This window comes from Maylandia zebra, linkage group LG7 (assembly GCF_041146795.1).
Source record: "Maylandia zebra isolate NMK-2024a linkage group LG7, Mzebra_GT3a, whole genome shotgun sequence".
NCBI lineage: Eukaryota > Metazoa > Chordata > Actinopteri > Cichliformes > Cichlidae > Maylandia > Maylandia zebra.
The window spans coordinates 1,712,764-1,728,797 of record NC_135173.1 but is presented as its reverse complement, the minus strand read 5'-3'; the positions used below and the strand labels follow the sequence as shown (position 1 = coordinate 1,728,797).

General features: G+C 42.7%; 3 protein-coding genes across 4 annotated transcripts; 1 reads left to right on the top strand and 2 right to left on the bottom strand.

Moving 5' to 3' along the window:
- Window positions 1-67: 67 nt before the first annotated feature.
- On the top strand, window positions 68-4,923 carry tigara (TP53 induced glycolysis regulatory phosphatase a). Of its 2 annotated transcripts, none has more exons than XM_004569124.3 (6): window positions 68-203; window positions 981-1,018; window positions 1,136-1,257; window positions 1,554-1,604; window positions 1,707-1,817; window positions 4,050-4,923. In XM_004569124.3, exons 1-6 carry the CDS (start codon window positions 133-135, stop codon window positions 4,443-4,445), a joined length of 789 nt encoding a protein of 262 aa, XP_004569181.1. In that variant the 5' UTR covers window positions 68-132; the 3' UTR covers window positions 4,446-4,923. The 2 variants fall into 2 exon arrangements, with proteins under 2 accessions (XP_004569181.1, XP_004569180.1); XM_004569123.3 differs by having other exon boundaries at window positions 1,554-1,631.
- Window positions 4,924-5,275: 352 nt separating this feature from the next.
- On the bottom strand, window positions 5,276-7,548 carry LOC143419311 (fibroblast growth factor 23-like). Its single transcript, XM_076885536.1, has 3 exons — window positions 7,285-7,548; window positions 6,876-6,973; window positions 5,276-6,789 (listed from the first exon to the last, which is right to left on the bottom strand). Exons 1-3 carry the CDS (start codon window positions 7,496-7,498, stop codon window positions 6,370-6,372), a joined length of 732 nt encoding a protein of 243 aa, XP_076741651.1. The 5' UTR covers window positions 7,499-7,548; the 3' UTR covers window positions 5,276-6,369.
- A 1,126-nt stretch (window positions 7,549-8,674) lies between these two features.
- Window positions 8,675-15,928, bottom strand: LOC101473890 (fibroblast growth factor 6). The gene is made up of 3 exons (XM_004569126.3): window positions 15,289-15,928; window positions 14,614-14,717; window positions 8,675-12,299 (listed from the first exon to the last, which is right to left on the bottom strand). The coding sequence occupies exons 1-3, from the start codon at window positions 15,632-15,634 to the stop codon at window positions 12,123-12,125; spliced, it is 627 nt and encodes a 208-aa protein (XP_004569183.1). The 5' UTR covers window positions 15,635-15,928; the 3' UTR covers window positions 8,675-12,122.
- Window positions 15,929-16,034: the final 106 nt, after the last annotated feature.

The window sequence follows — 16,034 nt, the reverse complement described above, 5'->3', positions numbered from 1 at the left end:
GCGTGCAGTGGATGGTGTCGGGCTAAATATATCTGTGGGGGTGATGCGCTTCTGTGGGCAGCTGTAATTTCACCCTGACGCCATAAACCAGTGTTCCCATGTTCCGTCACCGTGAGACTCGTGCAATGAGTAATGCGTCTTTACCCGGTCTCTGCCTTCCGCAGCATGAAAACGCTAACATTTGGGCTGACCCTTGTTCGACAGTAAGTTCATCCGACGATAATATATGAAGTTCAGCACCACAGGGTTCCGAGGAGCGCGACTTGTACTTTGACAGACTTCAGTCTGTCGTGTTTGGAGGGGTTTTAAAACGTGTAGCAGTGACGGACTGTTTATTTCTATCGTGGTCTTAACCGGAGTTCACGGAGAGCGGCTTCTAAGCTGAAACGAGGAATATATGATAAGAATATATGATAAGACTGTGACTCTCCCAGCGGGTTTGTACCGTTTGTTTAGTCTGTGCGACGTTTCACGATGGCCACCAGGGGGCAGAATAAACGCGGAACAATAAAGGTTCATTCATGTACAAAAACAAAAAACGGATTTTTGTGGGTCAAAGGTAAAACCACTTACACACACCACATATTGTCCGAAGATACCATGAAAATAAAATCAAAATTAGCAGTGCAGACTCCAAATGTTTGTTGTCTTTGTAATTTATTTGCAGTTTGCGTGTCACTGGGGTTCAATCTGTAACTGAGAACTTGTGAATTTCTTTTTATCCTGACATTTGTTGATTTATGCATTTATTTTGGCCATTTTGATTAAGTGATTCAAAATAACTGAATCATCAAAAAGACGTGTTAGTAGCCAGTCGCCATTAAAAGTATAAGTACAGCTTTGGGCATACAGAACGTCATGGCTGTGAGCAACACGTAATAAAAGATTTGCATTCATGTGGTAACAGATGTGAAATCAAACGAGTGCCTGTTGAGCACCAAACTCTGTCAGTGTTATCTCCTGTCATTTATTTCCTACAGTGGGGAAACTCAGTACAACAAAGATGGTCTGCTGCAAGGTAAAGAATGATTCTAAATATTTGTTTCATTAGAATAAAATTACTTGTTTTGGGTTAAAAAAAAAAATAGAATAAGGGAGCTGCTTTATTCTAATTTCCCCTTTTCCTTCCACCCAGGCCAGGCTATAGACGCACCTTTGTCTGAGGCTGGGCTGCAGCAGGCAGAAGCTGCAGGGCGATACCTCGCCCATGTCAAGTTCACCAACGTGTTTGTTAGCAACATGCTGCGGGCAAAACAGGTAAACTATGAACCTTATACAACAGCAGTGTAAAAAAAGCGCCTGGCCTTTCAAAAGATCCAGTTTGATTGATTTATTTTATCTTGTGAGTCTGTGGATTTGTTTCTGTGTGTCATAAAAGTTCACAGGTGTGGAGATGAGATCTAAATGAAGGCTCAGTTAGAAGATAAATGCAGTCGGACCTTTGAACACTGAGCACTTATGTAATTCTGACTGAGTACTCGTGGCAGACTTATAAAAGCCACCCTCCTCCTCTCTGTAATCAGATTACATTTTGTTTTTGTTTTTCCATCCAGACCACCGAAACAATAATGAAGCACAACAGCAGCTGTTCCGCTCTAGAAATGGTGTGTGACCCTCTGCTTATAGAGAAGGCGAGTGACCTCAAAACTTACGAGAAAACTTATTGATCAGATGTTTACGTGCCAATGAATAAGTTGATCTTTCAGAGCTTTGGGATAGCTGAAGGGAGGCGGTTACAGGACGTCAAAGACATGGCCGAGGCGGCTGGTCAGACGTTTCCAGGCTTCACACCTCCGGGAGGAGAGACGCAGGAGCAGGTGAGGCTGAGGTTGTCTTATTGTAAAAGGAGAGAGTCTTGGTGAAATTCTGGATCACTGGTAATGAAAATAATATAAAAAATAAATAATATTCAGGCCTATTGCCAAGACTGAATTATTTACTTTCTTTTTATTCTTGGGAAACAACAAAATGCTAAAAACAAAAAGATGAAAAACACTCACAGTTCTATTGTTTTTCCACTCTTCATCTCAAAAACAGATGTGGCACTGGTGATAAACACGGGCCATAAAAGTCACCCTATTGATGTCAGGTCCTTGCATCCCTGCTGATTATCTGGTTTTCTGTTATTTATGTGACATTAATAACATCTGTAATCTTTTGAACCCGACCCCTGAACCATAGAGCGGCTCAACATACCCAGGGTATCTTTCTTTTATCTGGATACACGCTATCATCGGCAGTAAGGATAAGCGGTCACATAAAGCTGGCTGTCAACTCGTTTAGTTACCGAGGGTTTCCCACCCGCATTCACATGAAAGATGTGGTGTTGGCAGCATCTGACCAATCACAGCTATGCATAAGAATACCAGCAGTTGATCAGCTGATTTTACAAAGAGAATTATATAATAGCAAAAACATGAAGAAGTTAAACACAGCACAGCAGCGTGAGTGGAAGAGCACTTTAGTATTAATAGTGCTGAGTTAGTCATCAAAACATGGGAAAATATGATGGATTATAATCAACTGTTTGATTAAATAAATGTTTCATCCTTTCAGCTGCAGCCTTGGTTTGAAACGCACATTTGATATAAGGACAGCAAGTGGGATACAAATAGATGGGATCATGTGTTCATGCTTTAGTTGTAAAACTGTTTGCAGCCAACAGGAAAAAATAAGCTCTATCTAAGAATGTATATTTCGTACTGCTCAACAGGGAAATGCAAAGATATTAGATGCTGCTGAAAAACTTTAGACCCTCACAGTGATGCAAATAGAGAATCGATTGGTCAGCTGGTCAACCGGACCTGCTTTGGAGCAGGTTAGCATAGGTTAGCGTGGACATACAGAAAACCCAGGGTTAGCCCTGACGTTGCCCATATAATATGAAATCTTGCTTCTTAGCACAGGCCTCTGGTTTTATTTATTTATTTACTTCATGTTTGTGTGTTAATGTGGTTCCTGGTAACACATCGTGTATAAAGATCAGTCACAAAGGTGCATTTGAGTACTTGGTTCCAGCACGATATAGCCATAAAGTTTTACAGTTGTTTAGTTAAGATTAAAATGAAGTCTCGAGTTCGAAGTACTCACAGGTCACGAACTACAACATTTTGATTCCATCGCAGAATTGTCTGTAGATTATTTCTTTCCTGAGTTTCCTCGTATCTCTGTTTGCTCTCTTCTTCATCTTCAATCCATCCTCTAACGCTCATCCAGTTCAGGGCTGGAGCCTATTCTCTGGACAGGTCACCGGTCTGAGCAAAGACAGAGAGAGACACAGAACTGAGGCTGCAGTGCTAACCAGCTCACCGCCGTGCTGCCCAGTTCCTTTATATATTCCTTCAAATATGTTTCTGATGCAAAAGATCCCACTTAAGCTTTTTTTTCTAAAGTGGGATCTTTTGCACATATTACACTAAAATTAAATCTTTCCGCACACTCTGGATTGATACCAGGTATCTTGGTGTAATGTACACATACTTCCACTAGGTGGCAGGAAGCATTCACCTCCTAGCTCTATAAAGTTATGATTAGCATATCATTGTCTTCTTTGCATGACTGAATGTCTGAACTGTGTGTGTGTGTGTGTGTGTGTGTGTGTGTGTGTGTGTGTGTGTGTGTGTGTGTGTGTGTGTGTGTGATAGGACAGGATGTGAGGAGGAGGAGGGGTTGTTGGAGGGAAGGATGTTCTATTTCCAAGATACCTCGTCAGACTTCGTCCATTATGTTCTAGCTTGGACATGAACTCTGGTCAAATCCAGGACGTGACCAGCACATCGTGATGGTGACGCTGATCTTCAAATATAGATTTGACACAAGCACAGAGCACTCAAATCCTCTGCAAAAGGCCTGCTCCCTCCCTTTTTTAAACAAGTTGCAGGTTGTTGCATCAGAAAGATGTGCAGTTTTTATACCAAAGGACGTGACTATGAATAAAACGACCTTTAACCTTTATCCCTCAGCTCCGTAGGAAGCCTGGGTCTCATTCTACAGTATGTACAACAATAGAAGCAGGAGAACTTTTCATAACAGATTTTTGCTCTGCTCAGGTGAAGATGCGGTTCAAAGAGTTTCTGGAGAAAATGCTTCAGCAAATTGGGGCCGAACACTTCAGCGAGAGAGGGCAGGACGACTCGTCGTTACCTGCTCCGTCACAGACGACTCCTACTGAGGGGAAGGCCGACGATGGGGTCAAGGATATCCCCGTCCATGCTTTGGTGGTCACCCATGGGGCTTACATGTGCGTGGTGGTGCGCTACTTTGTGGAGGAATTGCACTGCCGCTTACCTCTGGGTTCTGATCAAGCACACGTGTTCTCTCTGAGTCCGAACACGGGCCTTTGTCGGTTTATAATAACCGTGAGGAAACAAGACGACGAGTTCATATTATCAGGGATCCGCTGTGTTTTTATCCACAGAGGGGACCACGTGAAACGCAGATCGTGACCTGTTACGTCCTTTTCTTGGGGTTCGTTTAAACAGTAATTAAAGCCTCGGATCGTTTGTGTTGCAGGAAATTTCGTCATCGCGTTGTTATTGTCTGGCTGTTCGTTGCTACATACGTGGGCGACTCTGTGGTTTAGCGAGGCCTCGTTTCTGAATTTCTCCTGTAGGGGTCCAGAAATCTGCACAAGAACTCGGAGTAGTGTTTACTCTTTGGAAATCAGTTCCTTTCCCATTGTTGTGAATTAACACTTGAGTCAACAAGGACGGACGAATGTTACGAGCCCATTAAACTGTGGAACGCGTGAACGGACTCTGTGTGGCTGTTTTTCAGTCCACACATTTATTTAGAGTAAAAGCTGCTGTTTCTTAGCTAAAGGAGTCTGTGGCGTGTGCGACTACTGAAATGCTTTACTGATGTAAAAATGTACGTTTGCACCTGTGATGGTTCTTTCCTGATAAAGTCGTTTCAATAAACTCAGCTGGTTGTTATTTATTCATCTTTTCATGTTGCGTACCTTTAATTTTCATTCCTGTAAGTGGGCTTCATTATTTAGGTCATTTTAGTTGTTTTTGTTCGGTTTTGCTGCCTTCATGAGAACTGTGTGACACTTATTGTCAGTAAGATTTTAAAAGAGTCTTTTAATCTTAAATCACTCAAATGCTTTCAGCTAACTGGGACTTCCACGTTTGCAGATCCCGTTTATTTTCGTTTGACAGGCATCTTAGAGGAGGAGGACGTAATCTGACAATAATGCACATGAGAAATGTCTCAGCCGTGCGTTTGAAAATGACTCATCTTCTGCTTAAAACAAGAAGCAAAATATGTTCCAGATACTTACAATTTATTTTATTAACATCAGAAATGATACACCAACCAATATATATAAATAATAAAACAGTAGGCGAGCAAGGACGTCATTAAAACAGCTCAATAAATAAATACGTTTGTATTGCTGTGACTGTTGGTGTCCAGCACCTGATACATTTTTGACATTTTTATGGAAGCTGCATACAGGAGATATTTTTTCCCAGTCACAACAGCATCATTCGTCTTTTTGTTGTTCTTGTTGCTGTTTTTCAGCAACACTTCAAGAGTTGTTGGATGATTTAAACAATTATTTGAACAAATATTGACATATCTGACCCAGAGGTTCAAATTCTCCTCACCAAAGAGGTTAAAGGACAGCAGCAAACTGGACCAAACTTATGTCGAGTGTTCCCAGACCATTATCTTCAAACAGGAGACCTGCACGAGCCCCTGTGATGTAACTTGGTTTATGAGTACATACAAAAGGGTTAGCTCCATAAAAACTCCAGGAAGGTCAGTATCTCCCCACCCAGCAAAGCATGACTTTACAAGTGCAAAGGCACCGTTTGAGTTCATTAGAAACGTGATCTTCCTTTTTTGGGACGGTGCAAACTCCTCAGACAACCAGCAGATTCAAAGCCGCTCACTGTTACTGTCAGGCAGCACTGACATGCTGCCCACCCTGTGAGAAGCTCACACACCATGCATCAGACACCGAGACATAACCTGCTTACGTGTAGATATATGCATATATAAATAGCATAGATGTGTTTTAATATTTTGAAAAAGACAATCCACTAATTCTAGTTGTGGACCTGAAGCAGACACTGTTTTACTGTCCAACCATTTCACATCCCAACAAACAAAAACAGACACCTGCATGTGCATCACTGAAGCGACGGCTGTTATCTGTGTCCAATAAACTTTTGCTTTGGAACCGACTTCAGCCTCGACGACTGTGCAGAGTTTAGATGTCAGTTCGGCCTCTAATCAACAGGTCTTTTCAGACCTTTTCAACCAGGTCTAGAAATAAGGGACTAAGGTTTCTATGGCTCTTAATGGTCAGCCAGATTTATCCCGGGAAATATCTTCTATGGATGAGTGATGCTGCGCGACTTAGGCTTGGTCTGCAATGTTAGTCTTCACAGGGCTTCCAGGCGCGTTGGGCTGTAAGACAGACAGGGGGTCGTCGCAGGAGGCGATGGTCTCTTTAGACACAGCGCCTGTCTGAGCCTGTTCAGGCCGAACGTGATCTGCATCTCTGAGATCTTTTCCAGAACGTGAGGGATTTGCTTCTGTTCGTAAAGGATCAGAGGGGTTCACCTCTTCGCTCCTTCTCTGTCTTTTAACCGAGGGATTCAAGAGCCTCTTCAGCGGGGCTAAGTAGTGTTCAGGCGGCTCGCCATGTGCCACTCGCAGATGACCTCCTTGTAGTCTGAGCAGCCTTCTCCCGCTTGTAGAGTAAAACACATGATGGTGGCTTACTAAATCTAACCAAATGTCCTGGAAGAGACAGTCTTCTCTGTCCCTTTGCCTCTGTTTGGTAGAAAGAAAATGTTTATGGTCTGTTTTTGACACTTTGTGACTTCATTCAAACTAAGAACATCTAAAACAATACTCACAGATATGTACAGCTTAAAGTCCATGCAGATGAAATGTTTTCTTCTCAAATCAAATATTGACACAAAGTTGCTGGAAGCTGTTCTCACAGGCAAAGTGACTGAAAAAAAAGCACATTTTCTATTAACAAATGTAACAAGAAAAATTATTTGATTAACAATATTCTGCTTTTAAATTTGAAAATATATTTTGAAGTTTATAAATGTACAGAATTAATCTCAAACTTTCTTTTTTGTTTTGTTTGGTTCAGTTTTTCTCTGATTTTCCTGAACTTCCTTTCAGATCCAAAGCTGATATTTACCCTCTTCAAAATCAAGTAAGCAAAGTCGGTCATACTTAACATTTTCCTTTATTATTGCAGAGGATTGTCTGTATAAGCGGTTCCAGTTGTGTGTTTATATGCAGACTTACCCAGAAAGCCGCTGTAAATGCTGTGTCTCATTGGTCCATTCAGCACAGAGTAGAAGCGTCCCATACCGGCAGATGGATCTGCATTTGTTGCCGCGTTCAATCGACCCTGCTGATGTTGAGCTAGTTGTTCTGAATCCTGGAGCCTTGGCCTACAATCCACTGGTACAGACACATGTCCAGCAATCAGGATGACTAAGAAGGAAGCCAGTTGCATGATCGATGGCAATTAAAGGCCTTCTAAAAGCACGAATGTTCAGGATGGTATGTGGTCCGCTACTGGAGGAGGAGAAAGTCCAACGGGTCTATTTAAACAGAGGGTCAATAAACTGGCTAACTCATTTACCAAAATGACTCCAAGCTTGGCTGCAGCAGTTAAGGGTTGCCTAGATGCAATTGAAGTAAGCTGTATGGAAACACGATGCATCACACATGCATAAAAAACAGTTTTCTCCCCTACGTGGAAGTAAAATTTCTCATGTGTTCAAGTTTAACTAACAAAATCTAGCACAGAGCTTAAAGTCTAGAGATAAGAAAGTGCAGAAGAAGAAATGACTGACGGTCATTCTTTGACATTAATGACGGGTTTTCACAATTTTTGCTCATATTTCTTGTTACTTGACCTCACGTGTTGTTAGAAATGTAACATTTATGAAAGCGTTATATAAAGATCAATTAGATTCGTCTAAAATTGGTCGTTTCTTAATGACTGGCCCTCTGTTGCGTCACAGTATCAGGCTAAATGATTTATCCTGTGCTTATTATTAAACTGCACACACTTCCGCTGCTCTCGTTATCTTTTACAAGAGTTCCCGCCCTGTAATTATTCCTGGAAAGCCTGGCCTCATTCTTATTCATGTCTATTTAAAATGGAAAAAAAACTTTCAAACTCAAACATCAAAGGAAGATTACATTTGAATACTAATGTAATGTTTATTGAAAATTGTGCAGATGATCTGCGATTATATGGCATATATTTATAGCAGAAGCTATATAAACTAGCAGTATGTCACATATTCATGAGGAAAATGAAGATTCATGTTACTGTATGGCCTTTAATGAAATCACACACTATTCAAACTGATGCTAGTGTTTGTTTTTGCTTATATTGTAATTGGAGAAAAATGATATTTTTTCAGATTAAATTTTAAATGAGATCAACATAAAGGGCTGCTGTATTCTTGACCCATTTTCTTTGCAACTACGCTTCCACACCTGCAAAAAACCAAAAACATACATAGTGTGCCTTCCTCTTCACCAGGAGGGGGCGCTACATACTGACTCATGAAAAAGACTTTGGCTGCAGGTTCAACATTTGCGCTGGTACTCGGATTTTCTCTGGTCATGCGCGTGTGAAGTAACTTAGACACAATAAAATAAAAGATTCGCAACAGATTTTACAAAAACGTATTTTATTATCGTCTCAGGAATACAGTTGACTGCTGTGCACAGCACATACGTACAAAAATAAAAGGAAAACCATTTGCAATATATTATTTTACTTACTCATCATCATATTTTTCAGAAACAAATGATTGGAGAAGTCTGTTGTTTCAAACTAATTTACAATCATTTCAATAATCGGAACTAAGGCAGAAGGTGAGGTATATGTTAAAAAAGAGGGGGTGGACTCGGAGGAAGTACTCTCCTTTCAGTGCAGGAATAGAAAAGTGAGAGAGAAACACAAAGGCTGCCGGTGGCACACCGGGAGTCTGATCCCAGAGCCGCCCGCAGGCCTCCGGTTCCCTACGAACCGACACGTTTTGAAACCAGCTGAACAGATATATAATGAGCGCAATGGCAAAACCCAGACCTGGATCCGGATCCTTAATCAAAGGGGTAAGACAAACCTAGTCCGTTCAGAACACTACATGCATAATGAGGACTTGAGGAAGTAAAGGTTAAGGACCTTTTCTCCGTTACTGCGGTATCATACAACCTTTTATGCCTCTGAACAGCAACATGCAAAAGTCGTACAATTGCGACAGTAAATGTTTCCTTAGTCTTAGAAAGTAAAAACCAAGCTTAGTTGGTGTGTGCACAATATCGATTTCAACAGAAAGCATCATGTTGGAGGAACTGCTGTGGCGTTCCTGTTCCTGCAGTGCTGACAGTGTCTCTCAGGGCCGTACAGAAACTACTCGTCATCAAAACCACGTGCTTTTATTCTTTCGCGTCAGCTAACTGCTTCTGCGCTCCATTAAAAACGCACCTTTTATATATTTTGGATAAATTAGCAAAAATAGCTCTCTGACCTTTTCCTCATGTGGTCAGCCAAGAGAAAAAGCTACATGTGATCATTGCTTCGATGGCTGATCGCTCATAATGACAAATAAGATGCTCAAGGCAAAATCCCCCACAGACACTTATAAGTGGTGTATTCAGATACACACATGACATCCTGGGCATTTCAAGTTGCTCTCTTGGATCACAGTATTCAGAAATAAGCATCCCCTCTCCTGGAAGCGTTTGATTCTTTTTCACGAGGCCTTTTGCTACATAGCTGTTGTACAGTCAGCGCTTTTCTGCTGCACGCATCCCTCAACTCACTGGCTTTGCTTCCAGTCGCTCTCATCTTTGTCCTCTCCGTTACTACCGTGCGTCAGTTTGCACGGCTGGACAATGCCTCGTCATTCCCGACTTAAGGTAAATTGATCATCGCTACAGTCGTTCTGGCTGAAACAGAACAGGACAGGAGTGTGCTCAGTCGGACACATGCATACGTGCTTACGCACACATTCGTCTCTGCTACTAGACAGAAGCTGGAGCTTAAAGGGCGCATAAACCATTGCTCACAGACATTCTGTCAGTGTTTAAAAGGGCATGAGGTAAAATATGATAACATATCTACAAGTGCCTCGCTACTTCCTTTTAATCATATTTCACCGAGCTGGCCTTATACTCGTAGCATAATGAAGGTCAAAGCCAGCTTGATAGCACCTCCTTCCAGCATTTAAAATACTTGAGAAGTTGCGAAAATCATTAGTACTTTCATTGCACATTACAAGAGAACTGTCGTTGTTTTCATCAGGAAAATGGCCTAACAGGTTTTAAACTTTAGAAAGCAAAAATGACGTGGCTGAAACGCAGCTACACGAATAACACAGAGGGCAAATCGCCCACGCCTCTGACCTTTGCGCAAAAATGGCTCAGATGCACAGGATTCTCAGGTCCCTGCGATGACCGTCCAGTCTAAGATTAACTAACAGGAGACCCACGAGTCTGCCACGCAGGTATTTCACCCGATATTATCCACATGTTCCTCAACTTAAACACTCAGTGATTCCTCTGTCCATCTTAGCTATCGTTTGCTTTGTTTGCTTCTTGTGCCCTCTCGTTTCTACTATGGAAAATTACAGTATTAGAAAGAGGAGCATGAGAGGTTGTTAAATTCAAGTATGATATGCTGTATGCAAAGCCTGAATGTACATCACTAACGTAACCCTTTGGTTCAGCTCATATTCGGCGCTCTCCTGTGAGACTCAGTGACCAATCTGAAGAATGCATAAAAACTCTGTCATAAACGATCCGCTTTATCTAAATATCAAAAACGGAGACACCGTAAGGATCGTTTGCAAATCCCAGGATCTTGAACTGAGAGTAAATGTCGCTTTTCACTCGATTTATTTCGAGTTAAAGCAGCAGACCGTGCCTGCTCTGTAATTTTACTCAGCATGCTGCTTTAACCAACTTCATCGTCACATAAACTTTGCAGTGTAGAGTAAGAGGCCTGATGCAACAGACGGCACCGACTTGAACCGGGGGAAATGTACAGTAGGCAGAGATGGAGGGTATTTTGCGTCATAGTGTTAGGTCTATGATATTCTGTCCCTCCGCCATGTAAAGGAAGAAAACAGGCAAATCCGCATACATGATGAAAGCCAATGCATAAACATTCACATTTTCAGTTTGGACTGATGATCCGGCTACAAAAACTGTTCAAACGAACCCCGGGATTGTCAAAGCTCCCTTGGAGGTGATGGCGACTCCAAATCCAGCTTTCCTTTTTAACAAGAGGCTCCACTGGGTCCTGTGCAGCGTAGAGTCTCGCTTACTAAATTGATCTAATTATGGAAAGAAAATAAAGTGAAAAAACTTCTGGCCCTCTAGGAATTGGGCTAAAGCCCCCCCAGTGGTGTCTGAGGGAGTGATGACTTGCGTATCATTCCTATTTCTGACTTGAGCACCACATTTCTCGCATGCAAGGGTAAGGGGGGGCCGCAAGAAGGAATTCAAGGCACCGCCACCTCATGACAAAGCAAGAAGAAAACAACCGTTATTTTTTCAAGTGCTCTAGTTGCCCTGACCGTGACAGAGACACGCAAATGCAACGGGTGGGAAATGTCTATAGTCCTTGATAGATGACGACGACAACAACAAAAACAAACAAAAAAAAACCTTAGAAGTAAACAGGCATTCTTCTGTGTAAAAATTTCATGCACACATTTTCTACATCCTTGGGACACGGTGCTTTGAGGTAATAACAAATCCATTTGAAAAAGATGAGCTGTCATCCACCGACAGGACAAAAACTCAACCAATTCCAGCAAGCACCCATAAAACCAGAGGGGACAAACGACGCCTCTCCGTGCCCTTCATATCATAAAAGGATGAAAATCACAAAAGCAGCAAAGAATGGCATTTTTGATCATTTCTAATACAAAGTAAACTACCCAAATATACATATAAAGTTTGAATAAATACTATCAGATATAACTGTGTTTCTTTATTTTATAGTCCATTTTTGTCTTTTTTGTGTTTGTATGTAGTATACGGTATTTATGTTACCTGGGAGATAATCCACATGTGCAAATACGTTTGTTATTGCCACTTTTTGCTCGTCATATTCGGGGTAGGAAGTGCGTTACAGTCATGGCAGTTGTGGCCTTGTTGCCCCTCTTCACGCGGCCATGCTTGCTGAGTGCGATGTAGGATCCTCTGTAAACCAGAGACTCGTAGGCGTTGTAATTGTTCGCGAGCAAGCTCTCCTTGAACTTGCATTCGTCGTGGAAGACTGTCTGGAGGCGACAAAGAGACAGGACATGCTTTACAACGAGCTGCTCGACACAAATGCAAACAGAGACACAAGTTTGAAGCTTAAATAAGACTGTGAGCAATGAACAGTAATAAAAACAGTGAAATCTCACTGTTGTGGGTTTTAAAGAATCATTTTTTCAGTTGTTTGTGTTACTTCGCTGCAATGCTGTGCACTCAAAAAATGATTTTTGGATTTACTTTAAACAGTTATGTCAAATCCAATTCAATTTTATTTATACAGCTCCAAATCACAACAACAGTCGCCTCAAGGCGCTTTATACTGTAAGGTAGGCCCTACAACAATGAACAATGACCCCCTATGAGCAGCACTTTGGCGACAGTGGGAAGGAAAAACTCCCTTTTAACAGGAAGAAACCTCCGGCACAACCAGGCTCAGGGAGGGGCTGCTTCCACCTGACTGTGTTTAGTAACTATAAAGAATTAAACGTGTTTTACTCCAAAATGCTGTCCTGACTAAATGAAAAGCCACTGCAGCTCTGTGGAACCACCCAGCGGAGCTTTTTTAATGTCAGCCGGTAACTTGAAAACTCAATAAGTCATTGAAGGTTTCAGGTTTTTATTATTACCCATACTAGGCCTTGCTCCCACTTTCTGCTATCAATCTGATCTAACTCCAAATCTTGCAAGTATTGCTTTCTGAGATGCAATATTTCAGACCTAAAACCTCCAGCAAATATTCTCAAATAAATAAAATAAGAACAATTTTGGAGACAAAACTGCTCGTCTTTGAATATCTGACACTGTGAAATATCTGACCCTTCTCTGCTGTGCTGAGCTGGCTATGCATGACTTGCACAGTGTGCAACAGTCACACTCGCCATCAGAGACCATGTGGCCTAATTCAGTCTCTTATCAGATCATCACCATGCTCTCAAGCTAACGCTTCATCACTCATGACCAGATAAGTGATTCACATTCTGTCTGTCAAATATGTTTTCCACAATCACATTCATGTGTCAGCAGGGCTCCACTAAACATAATGTTCCTTCCCGCACCACTCGGAGCTAATAACTGTCATCAATGTGCTTAAAAGCAAACCGATCACGTCAGCTCAAACAAGCACGTGTTTCCTGTCTGATAAGGTCATTAAAAGGATGGCATGTGGGAGAATCTGATAACAGCATCGACCAAGAGTCGTTTCTATGCCCCACTTTTGTTTATAAATAAACACAGAGCAGATGAGGAGTTCAGTGACGAACTAAATAAAAGGAATGTAAACTGTGCTCTAGCTACCATCACATTGGGAATGTGAGGTCATTGGGCAATAATAAGATGCACAAGCTTGAAACTCTGATTAAGACCCAGAGTACTCCAGTTATCCAAGTCAAGCAATGGAGGAGATGATGGAGTTGCAAAACACTAAAAGGAAGAATTATAAAGCATCTGATGAGGTCCTCAGGCAATAAAATGCTCAACCTCAGAGAATCAGAGGATATAAAATATATCAAATACAAGACTTGAGCTGACAGCTATCAATAAAAACCCTGATGAAACTCAGAGGTTTCCATGTGTCACCTTGCTTGCCATGTTGAAAGAAAACCTGCTCTACCTCAAGGCATCTTCAGCGCCTTTAAAACACTGAGTCATTTTGTTTTATTGGATCCTGAATCCATATTTTCAAAAGACCACAAAGGCTGTTGAGGAGAACAAGCAAACAAAGTCATGAGTAATAACTGCCAGGAAACTCTTAAGAACAGATTGTCTTTTGTAGAATTAAATGTTTAACAAGAGAAATAAAGTGAACATGTTTGAAGGGCAGGATTATGGAGGCCTGTGGAAGGTGCTGCCCATGTGCCTCTCAACATGTGTGTGCTGCGCCATTTGCCATTAAAATCGATTTTCAACTGTGCTGACAGGTTTCTTGTCACCAGGGGGGTTTCCCTCCTCCTCTTGCTCTCTTTCTCTCTGACCGACCCACACACACACACACACACACACACACACACACACACACACACACACACACACACACACACACGGTACAGCCCTGTGATCTAAATCCCTCATCTGTTAACCTCATCATTATTTACCCATCGGCCAACAGGCCTCGCACACTTGCTTTAAATATAGCTTTAGAAATTCCTGATGAAACTGAAATATAGGTTTCGCAGGCCGTAGCGTGCAGCTCCCCTGCAGCCACATAAGGCAAGAGTCTCTTTCCAATTTATGACAGGCAAACAGAAAAAAGGCGGATCGAGCTCCAAGTGCGTCCTGATTTCAGGATCCAATTAACCAACAGTGCTGAACAATAAACGAAATACTGTGCATACCTACCGTTCCGTATAACCTCCCACGGCTGTTCATTGCGACAAACAGCTCACTCTTCACTCCATATAGGCTCACCACTCCTCTCTCCACCGTCGAGATCTCTATTAGACCTGATACATGACAAAGATGCGTTACGTTAGAGTGAACAGTGAGGTACATACCAAAGGAGCATCCTGGCTAAGTGCGTGCGTTTTGCCACTGTAGCATTGTGCTTTCTCTGCGTCTATGGGTGTAACCTTGCAGGTTGCTGCGCAGCATGCCGAGCCTTTGTTCTGCATCTTTCACCCCATCTTCCATTTGCATCCAGGCGCATTAATTTAGCGCATTGTGGTTATCGCAATAATAGCTGTCCTAATTGCACGGCGTGCACGGCTATTGGTCTCCCGGACCGCCCTCAGAGGGCTGCGTAAAAATAAGTTGTGTCTAAAAGCGTCCATACATTCGTGACATGGTTGAGCTGGAGGAGGAGGGGGAGGAAGAGGGGTTTTCAGTACTGATGGATACGTGCTTTAACAGATTTGTCTTTGCCGTGGAAGAAATTCAGTTCTCTCCCCGACTCGGATGAGACGCGATCATGCAAATGAATAGAGGGGATAGACTAGCCTGCTCATCGCAGATCCATGCTTATTGACCGTCTCTCTTTTATGTCTATTGCATTACATTGGTGGAGATATAACTCACTGTACTGGTTTTCATTATGTACACCGTTTATCCTGCCGTCGGGGAGGATCTGAAGGTGAAACCCGATGCCCACGTTGCAGTAGAGCCTCCGCACTCTTTTGATGCCCAGCAGATAGTCACTCTCCCAATTCAGCTCCGGTTTCTCTCCGGAGATCCCGAGCACAGAGCGCGAGAAGAGGGTCTCCCATCGTTTCTCCAGTAAAGTTGCATTTGTCCTGCTGCTCGGTAAAGGGTACGCTGACACGATCCCCAGCAGAAAGCCCAGGAGAACCACTGCGGTCAGCGTCCAGTGCGGCGTGCCGGCCTCGCAGGACATACTGACGAGGAGCCTTTGCGCAACGGCCATCCGGTTTACCTTCGGGCCACGTGGTCAAAATTAATGACCCTAAAAATACCGCTCTTCTTGTTTTGCTTCCTTCGGCATGCTGACTGAGGGTTATTTTTGGAGCACAGATCAGTGCTCTGGGCATGAAACGCAAGCCCCGGTGCAGACGAGGAGAGGAGACGGGAGAGTGCGCGGCAGAGCTGGAGGTGATGGTGATGGTGATGTTGGTGGTGGTGGTGGTGATTACCATGTTTTGCAGCTCCCCCGCGCCCCTCTCTCTCACACACTCACTCTCTCTCTCCCTTTTCTGACAGCCTCTCTCTCTCGGTAAGAGTTCAGAATATTGCGCTCACCAAAAACCCTTCAACCTCGCCAAGACTATCGCATCCCTAGATGACATCATGCTGACTTCACCCGCAGG